Below are 10,447 nucleotides of genomic sequence, written 5' to 3'. Positions count from 1 at the left end.
CTAGATGGCCTCATGAGGGAGGAAAATGATGTGGATATATTGAAGGAACATCTCAAGACATCAGTCAGGAAGTTAAAGCTTGGTCGCAAATGGGTCTTCCAAATGGACAATGACCCCAAGCATACTTCCAAAGTTGTGGCAAAATGGCTTAAGGACAACAAAGTCAAGTATTGGAGTGGCCATCACAAAGCCCTGACCTCAATCCCATAGAAAATTTGTGGGCAGAACTGAAAAAGCTTGTGCGAGCAAGGAGGCCTACAAACCTGACTCAGTTACACACAGCTCTGTCAGGAGGAATGGGCCAAAATTCACCCAACTTATTGTGGGAAGCTTGTGGAAGGCTACCTGAAACGTTTGACCCAAGTAAACAATTTAAAGGCAATGCTAACAAATACTAATTGAGTGCATGTCAACTTCTGACCCACTGGGAATGTGATGAAAGAAATAAAAGCTGAAATAAATCATTCTCTCTACTATTATCTGACATTTCACATTCTTAAAATATAGTGGTGATCCTAACTGACGTAAGATAGGGAATTTTTACAAGGATTAAATGTCAGGAATTGTGAAACTTAGTTTAAATGTATTTGCTAGATGGTGTATGTAAACTTCCGACTTCAACTGTATATATATACAGTGGGGGAGAACAAGTATTTGATACCCCGACGATTTTGCAGGTTTTCCTACTTACAAAGCATGTAGAGGTCTGTCATTTTTATCATAGGTACACTTCAACTGTGAGAGACGGAATCTAAAACAAAAATCCAGAAAATCACATTGTATGATTTTTAAGTAATTAATTTGCATTTTATTGCATGACATAAGTATTTGATACATCAGAAAAGCAAAACTTAATATTTGGTACAGAAACACTTTGTTTGCAATTACAGAGATCATACGTTTCCTGTAGTTTCTGACCAGGTTTGCACACACTGCAGCAGGGATTTTGGCCCACTCCTCATACAGACCTTCTCCGGATCCTTCAGAGTTTCGGGGCTGTCGCTGGGCAATACGGACTTTCAGCTCCCTCCAAAGATTTTCTATTGGGTTCAGGTCTGGAGACTGGCTAGGCCACTCCAGGACCTTTAGATGCTTCTTACGGAGCCACTCCTTAGTTGCCCTGGCTATGTGTTTCGGGTCGTTGTCATGCTGAAGACCCAGCCACGACCCATCTTCAATGCTCTTACTGAGGGAAGGAGGTTGTTGGCCAAGATCTCGCGATACATGGCCCCATCCATCCTCCCCTCAATACGTGCAGTCGTCCTGTCCCCTTTCAAAAAGCATCCCCAAAGAATGATGTTTCCACCTCCATGCTTCACGGTTTGATGGGTGTTCTTGGGGTTGTACTCATCCTTCTTCTTCCTCAAACACGGCGAGTGGAGTTTAGACCAAAAAGCTCTATTTGTCTCATCAGACCACATGACCTTCTCCCATTCCTCCTCTGGATCATCCAGATGGTCATTGCAAACTTCAGACGCGGCCTGGACATGCCTGTTGAGCAGGGGGACCTTGCGTGCGCTGCAGGATTTTAATCCATGACGGCGTAGTGTGTTACTAATGGTTTTCTTTGAGACTGTGGTCCCAGCTCTCTCTCAGGTCATTGACCAGGTCCTGCCGTGTAGTTCTGGGCTGTCCCTCACATTCTCATGATCATTGATGCCCCACGAGGTGAGATCTTGCATGGAGCCCCGAACCGAGGGGTGATTTGACCGTCATCTTGAACTTCTTCCATTTTCTTAATAATTGCGCCAACAGTTGTTGCCTTTTCACCAAGCTGCTTGCCTATTGTCCTGTAGCCCATCCCAGCCTTGTGCAGGTCTACAATTTTATCTCTGATGTCCTTACACAGCTCTCTGGCTTGGCCATTGTGTGGAGAGGTTGGAGTCTGTTTGATTGAGGTGTGTGACAGGGTCTTTTATACAGGTAACGCGGTTCAAACAGGTGCAGTTAATACAGGTAATGGATGGAGAAACGGAGGGCTTCTTAAAGAAAAACTAACAGGTCTGTGAGAGAGCCGGAATTCTTACTGGTTGGTAGTGATCAAATACTTATGTCATGCAATAAAATGCAAATAATTACTTAAAAATCATACAATGTGATATTTTCGTGATTTTGTTTTAGATTCTCCGTTCCACAGTTGAGTGTACCTATGATAAGATTACAGACCTAGCACTGCTTTGTGAAGTAGGAAACCTGCAAAATTGGCAGTGATACAAATACTTGTGTTCTCCCCACTGTATATAAAAAATAATCCAGGACTATGCTTAATATGTGTCTGGGAACACCCCCTAATTGCCTAATCTGTCATGAGCGACTGTACAATTGCTTACGTGTTTAAGTGAAAACAGGAATGTTTCAGGTTTGGGTTTTTATCTCCATTTCGAGGTTGGTTAGCTCCTTGGCTGAAATGCACACTGATGTACTAATGTTGTCCTCCTCCAGGTGGAAGTGGACCGATTCCAGGACTCTCTACGTCTCTTGCGGGATTACTACACAGGCATTGACAAACAGGTGCTGCTGAGGCGGGGCCAGAATTCACCTGTATTCTCACTGCTAGACATCGTGGCGCTGGAGGAGCCAGGAACCCAGACTGACAAATCCAAGAGGCAAGCAGAAGGCTGCTGCTCAGGAGAAGGGATTCGTCCAGATTCATCAGAAATACCTAGGGTGTATTCACTTAGAAACCATTCTGAACCAAATGGAAGCAAACAGGGAGGGAACCAATACTACACTTTGTAATACTAAAACTCCTGTTTTGGTTGCAAAACGTTTTTTCCATTGAAAAAGGTTTTGCAACGGTGTGCCCTAATGAATACACACCTGCCTTTCTGACAGTTATTCTCCACTTGATGTATAATAGAAACTGACCTATCCAGCTGCTATCCGCCTAGCCAAAATCTGGATTTTCTGTCATTTATTATCCGTTTATGCAGAGCATAATGAAGTGGCCTTTTGTGCAGTCAATCACAGCATGACCCATTTGATCTGGTATGCCAATGGCAGTCAGGGAGAATCACAGCTATTCAATAGTTAATACCTTTGCTTATTTAGAGGATTTACAGTATATGGTTTTCAACAATTGTTACTGTCGTCTCATCATCAAAACACTCCTGTCCCTCCAGTTCTGAAAGAGTCACCAAGAGTGCTGGTAAAAGAGACTCTGAGGAGATGAGAAGAAGAAAACCAAAGTGTAAGATAAAGCCTGGCAGCTCACACCAATTTACCTCCTCACCGTGGTAATATAGACTGTTAATATTTCCTACAAAACAATATTGTAGAACTTTGTTCACATATGTCCACTGTTAATGCAATCCCATTTTTGTTTTGCATGTCAGCAGTCAGGTTTTCAAGATAAGGCATTTTCAGTACAGAGCAAAAACTTCCATTGATGATGCGTTTTGCATCATGTGATTGTTGTGTCGAGGCAGCAATGTGTGCTATGCAGGTGTTCCACTGTTTCCCCGCAGACCTCCCTACTCTACTGGAAGTGGCCTCTATTGAAACAGAAAGGCTTCCAGACACCTGACGAGAAGCTGCTGCATGACATCTATCAGACTGCTCTGACAGCCATCAACAACATGGTGAAGAAGTGTGTGTGTGTGTGTGTGGTGTGTTGTGTGTGTGCGAGCATACGTGTGTGTTTCTCATGGGTAGTTGTGTGGTCCAGGTGTCAGTGTGAGGAGGCGTTGCAGCGCGAGGCAGAGGAGAATGAGGAGGCTCAGCCACGCAGATGGATAGACGTATACGTGGCATACAAGAAGATGTCCCAAGCTCCGCCTCCGCCTGCCGCCGCAGCAAACACTCTGGCAAGGACAAGAAGAAAGCTGTGGCACCAAGATCAAGAAATGGCTTTGGACTTTCTACCCCAGTGGGTATTCAGAAATCCGAGCATGCTGGAGGTCCGGAGTACTGCTAGGTTTTTCTGCTTCATACCTCGATAAAATAATTTGTACCCCAGGAATCTGGTGGTCAGCCATGGTCTATCAGTCCTTATTAAGGGGGGGGGATCAATGAAAATCACCACTTTCAAGGTACCAGATTTGGATTTGCCCCGTACACATCATCTCACCTTCCACAATTCGTCTCCCTCTCACCGATTCAGAAGAAATGTCCTCTTTAAAATTGAGTAAGCAAGTCCAACGCAGTTAGGAAATTATCAAATACGTCACAAGCTACTCATGATTAGCATTGTTCTGGTTGATGGGACTCGCGATCCTGCACTACAAGTACTGTGTCAAGCTTAGGTATATGTAGTTTTCTTGTGTCACACAGCTTTTTTGAGGTTTTCTTTTGGGGAAAATGAACTAACTCAGAACAGGATGCGATTAGGATTGGTTGTTGACGTGTAAATGTGATGACGCTCCTCGCTTTTTCGAGGCCTCTCTCCCTCTTGACCCCAGCTGGTCTCGCGAGGAGCCCAGCCCACCCCCTGCCCCAGAGGAAGAAAATTCAGAGGATGTCCTGCAAGAAGGTGCGATACGAATCAAATTCAAAGACGAGGAGGTATATTGCTTGCAGCCCTCGACCATGGAATGTACCTAACTACAAGCATTGGCTGAGCCCAAAATGCCACCCTTTCCCTATATAGTGCACTACTGTTGTAGCCAGGTGCCCTCGCTATGAACTACATCAATGCGAACCGTTACACTATATGAACTCCAGTGCCTGTGGGCTTATCACATAGTGCCCGAGTAATATAATGAGTAATAGGGGTGGCCTTTGGGACGCAGCCTTCCCCAGCTGAACCACCGTGCATTACCCACAAGACATTGCCACCAGAAGGGTCTCTTGCACAAAGTCCCCAACTCCATGAGCGCGACTATTTGGAAATTGTACCAGCTACTACCATATAGTGAGCCATATAGACTACAATGAATTACGCTCCACTCTATCATGGGTACTTGAGTGCCAGCGAGTGTAGTATCAGGATTTTTTAAAGAACAGGGTACAAATTACACATATGGACCAGCCGGCGATGTGATATAGAAGAATAACAGACAACTAACCTTAGGCCACAAGAGCACAATGAGACCTCACACTTCATTTAGGAGTGAACGCATTAACGGCGCCACTATACAACACGAGACGTACAACAGGTGGAATTTATTGTTGTTTAGATAGTGGTCGGTTTTAGTGAACAGTGTATTGGGTGTCCTGAGGGCACATCACTTAGGGTGGGTTGTTGTGCTTTTCTGAGTATGACATGTATTGTAAGTGTTTTATTATCATATAAGCAGCTGACATGGTGAGTGTATGCTTGGAGCGCAGCAGCTAAATGGCGGGGATCCATAATCAAATACAAATGCTTACGTTGCCCCGTTCTCAGCCCCTATCCCTCCCAGACTCAGTTGCATGTGAATGGTGCAGTGTGCTGAGCTCATCTGCGCGGGTTCAGAGGGCTTGTGAGCCTGCTAGTGCGTGGTCGAGGTTCTGCACAGACCAGGCAGAGCAGGCCTTCAGGACCAATGGAGGAGTGGCTGAGCCCCGTCTATCCGTGTCTGAAGGCATGCAATAGTTGCATGAGTATACTCCTCTTGAAGTGGACGACGAAGATCGAAGCTTGCCCCCATAGTGTGTACTCAGGTGTCTAGGAACTATCAAGCCTTCGCGCCCTTCCCCTCCTCCTCAACCCGGATTAACCATAGTGGCATGGTAAAATGTAAACTGACCGAAGATCAGCTTCTCTAGGGTCAACTATCACCCCTGTACTTCTCTGTCCCCCCAGCTATTGCACAGCTGGCTCAAGGTGCGGCGTTCACGCACATCGCAGTCGGCCGCCAAGCTCCAGAGTGATGCTTTGATGCTGTCATCAGTGCACCGACTTTCATTACCGTGGAAAACGGGGGAATGGCGGGGCTTGTCTAGCTCCCCCTAACCCCTCCTCGCCCCGCCCCTTTAGGAGCTTTCCCCACAGACAGCACCTCTCACCATCCTGCAGTTGGAGGCCTTCTTACCGCCAGCTACGCAAGTGGCGCCACAGGTCTGCAACAATAATATATGTACACATATTACCCAATATATGTACTATCTATATAATTATCAGTGGTGGAACAAGTACTTCAATTGTCATACTTGAGTAAAAGTAAGTACCTTAATAGAAAGTTACTCAAGTAAAAGTGAAGTCACCCAGTAAAATACTACTTGAGTAAAGTCTAAAAGATATTGGTTTAAAATACTTAAGCCATTAAAGTAAATGGAATTGCATAAATGTACTTAAGTATCAAAAGTAAAAGTATAAATAATAAAAATTCCTTATATTAAGCAAACCAGTAGGTTGACCAGGGATGTTTTCTTGATAAGTGTGTGAATTGGCAAATTTTTCCTGTCAAAATGTAACGATACTTTTTGGTGTCAGGGAAATGTATGGAGCAAAGTAAAAAATAAAGTTGCCAAAAATATAATAGAAAGTACAGATACCAACAAAAATTCTTAGTAGACTTTAAAGTATTTTACTTAAGTACTTTACGCCACTGGTAATTATATATTATAGTATCATTAATAGTACCCGCCAAAACACCAGTCTCAACGTCAACAGTGAAGAGCGACTCCGGATGCTGGCCTTCTAGCAGAGTTCTCTGTCCAGTGTCTGTGTTCTTTGCCCATCTTAATATTTATTTTTATTGCGGCAGTCTGAGATATGGCTTTCTTTGCAACTCTGCCTAGAAGGCCAGCATCCCGGAGTTACCTCTTCACTGTTGACGTTGAGGACTGGTGTTTTGCGGGTACTATTTAATGAAGTGCCAGTTGAGGACTTGGAGGGTGATACTAATGTACTTGTCCTCTTGCTCAGTTGTGCCGGGCCTCCCATCCTCTTTCTATGCTGGTTCTGGTTAGAGGCAGTTTGGGCTTGTCTGTGAAGGAGTAGTACACAGCGTTTGTACGAGATCTTCAGTTTCTTGGCAATTTCTCGCATGGAATAAGCCTTCATTTCTCAGAAGAAGTATTTGTTTCTGGCCATTTTGAGCTGTAATCGAACCCACAAAGGCTGATGCTTCAGATACTCAACTAGTCTAAGAAGGCCAGTTTTATTGCTCTTTTAATCAAGACAACAGTTTTCAGCTGTGCTAACATAATTGCAAAAGGGTTTTATAATTTTCATTAGCCTTTTTAAAATGATAAAATTGGATAGCTAACACAACTGCCATTGGAACAACAGGAGTGCTGATAATGGGCCTCTGTACGCCTATGTTGATATTCCATTAAAAATCAGCCGTTTCCAGCAACAATAGTCATTTACAGTGTAGACATTGTTAATGTTGTATTTCTGATCAATTTGATGTTATTTAATGGCAAAAAAATTGCTTTTTCTTCTAAACAAGACATTTCTAAGTGACCCAAACTTGACTAGTGACGGGTAATTACGTGGGGTGTTGATTCCCTATTTATGTGATCTCATTGTATTTCTTTGATTCATCAGTCCTTTTTTCTCGGTTCCTTCTCAAAACGCATTGGAGGAGAATATCCGAGGTTCCTCCTCTGCCTCCTCCATTGCATTTTGATAAGGAGTGAGGAGAAAGGATGCGAGGAAATCAAGGATTTATCAACTGATATATCTTGAGATTCACCCATCGACTCTCGTGTGTCCCGTCAGGTGTGCAGTTGCAGTACTATTCTGGGAGATCCTGCAGAGAATCACACTCTCTGAACATGGGGACAACGCTTCTGCCAGACCCCTGGATGCACATCTCAGAGTCTCAGGTACGCTGTTGCTGTCTGTCGTGCTGCATGGTTGCTAGAACCTACTGACTGCGACTAGCTGATCTCCACTGGCTGATGCCTGGCGCAGTCTCACCAGGACTCATCTGACTGGCCGACTCGCTGACTGGCGCGACTGACTGACTGGACTGGTGCGCTCGCTGACCGTGACTGATCTGACTGACTTATTCACTGACTGACCTCACTGACCCGCTGACTGGCTGACTCACTGGCTGACTACTAGGCTGCTGAACTGCTGGCTGAGCTCACTGGCTGACTCACTGGACTGGACTTCGCTGGGTGGGACTGATGACTGCTGACTGGACTGACTGACTGCACTCGTGTTTAGCAGATGTTATTGCGGGTGTAGCAAAATGCTTATTTTTCTAACTCCAACAGTGCAGTAACATCTAACAATTACACAACAATACACACAAATCTAAAGCAAAGGAATGGAATTAAGAATATAGAAATATTTGGGCGAGCAATGTCAGAGCGGCATAGACTAAGATACAGTATATACATATGAGATGAGTAATGCAAAAATATGTAAACATTATTAAAGTGGCCAGTGATTTCAAGTCATGTCTGTTTTTTGATCTGATCTCTCATCAGTGAGGATGCCTTGATGACTTGGATCTATACTACTGCTGTAAAAAGATCAAGGGTGTGGGGTTTCCACATCACCATGTTCAATAACAAAACAGGCACCAGTGGCACAAATAGAATGCAAAGGGGAAGTTTATTGGGGATTTTGGTACACAGGGAATTCACCAATCACCTCACAATCCACAAGCTGTTCTCTTTGTCCATTCCGTTTTCCAGGGGTAATCCTCACACTTGGGTCCTCAGCCAATCCAGTACACAAGGGGGTAATCCAACAGTCCAGGTCACAACGGGCAATCACACAGATTTTTTTGCTCTTGTTTCTCTCACCTACTCTGCCCCTTTGTGCAGGCTGCTTCCTCCTTTATCCCCAAGCACTCCGTGGCTTAACGATTTACAGTCTTGCCTCGTTGGGGCAGGAAGTCCATATAAGGCTTTGGGGTGGAGCCAGCGACCTACAAGATATCTCTCCTCGATTACCACTCCCCTCACCTCTTCCTGCCGTCTGCCACACTGCATTTGGGATATGTACAGTGTGAACAGAGAGAAGTAACTYTAACTCTCTTATCTTGTGACGCTTGCAGAGAGGAGTTTAAGCAGTACCTCCGACGGCCCGACCTGAAGCAAGAGTTCGTGTCCCAGTGGCAGCAGAACTATAACAGCATCCCCAAGGACATGAGAGATGACGAGGAGACCAAGGCAGAGCTGCACCAGCGTCTGGATGTAGGCTACAGTAACACAAACACTATCAAAGCCGTGTCTGTGTGACATTTGCTCATGTCTGCTGTTTTTCCCATTGCCTGTCAATACTTAGTCTGTCTGTCGCTATGCTGGTCCGTCTGTCTGTCTATCCGTCGTTCTGTCTCGTCGGTCTGTCCTTCTGTCTGTGTTTGTCTATCTTTCTCGTCTGGTGTCGTGACACTGCAGGACCTGCGCGAGCGTCTGTGGGACATCTGTGATAAGCGTAAGGAAGAAGCGGGGCAGGAGCGGGCGGCGATCATGTGCGACGGCTGGCTGGAAGACCACACGGCGGTGCTCATCAACCATTTCTCCACACTAATGCAGGTGATGCTCCTCCCATCCTGCTCATGAACATGTTATCTTAGCATCACCCAGAACCAAATATCACATGCGCTTGCCAGCTGACAATAAAAAGCAAGTTGAAATGAGAATCTCGATCTTAAATTTGCTCCAGGGGCGCCATAATACTATGGCTGACCCTTTAAAACAACACATATCACTGCACTTTAACACAACACATATCACTGGTGTATGTGACAATAAAACATTAAAAAATATATATATATATCTAAATGTATACAGTACCAGTCAAAAGTTTGGACACACCTACTCATTCCAGGGTTTTTCTTTATTTTTACTATTTTCTACATTGTGGAATAGTGAATTCATCAAAACTATGAAATAACACATATGGAATCATGTAGTAACCAAAAAAGCATTAAACAAATCAAAATATATTTTAGATTCTTCAAAGCAGCCACCCTTTGCCTTGATGACAGCTTTGCACACTCTGAAATATATTCATACCGTCATACCGCTCAGGAAGGAGACGCGTTCTGTCTCCTAGAGATGAACGTACTATGGTGTGAAAAGTGAAAATCAATCCCAGAACAACAGCAAAGGACATTGTGAAGATGCTGGAGAAAACAGGTACAAAAGTATCTATATTCACMGTAAAACGAGTCCTATATCAACATAACCTGAAAGGCCGCTCAGCAAGGAAGAAGCCACTGCTCCAAAACCGCCATAAAAAGCCAGACTATGGTTTGCAACTGCACATGGGGACAACTATCTTACTTTTTGGAGAAATGTCCTCTGGTCTGATGAAACAAAAATAGAACTGCTTGGCCATAATGACCATCGTTATGTTTGGAGGAAAAAGGGGGAGGCTTGCAAGCCAAAGAACACCATCCCAACCGTGAAGCACGGGGGTGGCAGCATCATGTTGTGGGGGTGCTTTGCTGCAGGAGGGACTGGTGCACTTCACAAAGCGAGCAAACACGAATTTCCAAGACTGTGTCCTACTAAAACTGTTATTTCTTATTTGTTTTTGAAGTTACAAGCCTGAAACCTTGAACATAGACTGCTGACACCCTGTGGAAGCCATAGGAATTGCATCCAGGGA

The 10,447-nt window shown here is 44.5% G+C and overlaps 1 protein-coding gene across 1 annotated transcript in view; it reads left to right on the top strand.

The window, feature by feature from the left end:
- LOC111973929 (uncharacterized) overlaps positions 1 to 7,746 on the top strand; it is an 18,918-nt gene extending 11,172 nt beyond the window's left edge. Inside the window, exons 14-22 of the mRNA XM_070446859.1 lie at positions 2,443 to 2,606; positions 3,123 to 3,236; positions 3,446 to 3,589; positions 3,668 to 3,868; positions 4,401 to 4,503; positions 5,396 to 5,504; positions 5,726 to 5,746; positions 5,900 to 5,980; positions 7,592 to 7,746. Of these exons, the coding sequence (XP_070302960.1) occupies positions 2,443 to 2,606; positions 3,123 to 3,236; positions 3,446 to 3,589; positions 3,668 to 3,868; positions 4,401 to 4,503; positions 5,396 to 5,504; positions 5,726 to 5,746; positions 5,900 to 5,980; positions 7,592 to 7,746 (1,092 nt within the window). The remainder of the gene's footprint in view (positions 1 to 2,442; positions 2,607 to 3,122; positions 3,237 to 3,445; positions 3,590 to 3,667; positions 3,869 to 4,400; positions 4,504 to 5,395; positions 5,505 to 5,725; positions 5,747 to 5,899; positions 5,981 to 7,591) is intronic.
- Positions 7,747 to 10,447: the final 2,701 nt, after the last annotated feature.

Source organism: Salvelinus sp. IW2-2015, linkage group LG15 (genome assembly GCF_002910315.2).
Source record: "Salvelinus sp. IW2-2015 linkage group LG15, ASM291031v2, whole genome shotgun sequence".
NCBI classification, from domain to species: Eukaryota; Metazoa; Chordata; class Actinopteri; order Salmoniformes; family Salmonidae; genus Salvelinus; species Salvelinus sp. IW2-2015.
This window is presented reverse-complemented; position numbering and strand designations above follow the sequence as displayed.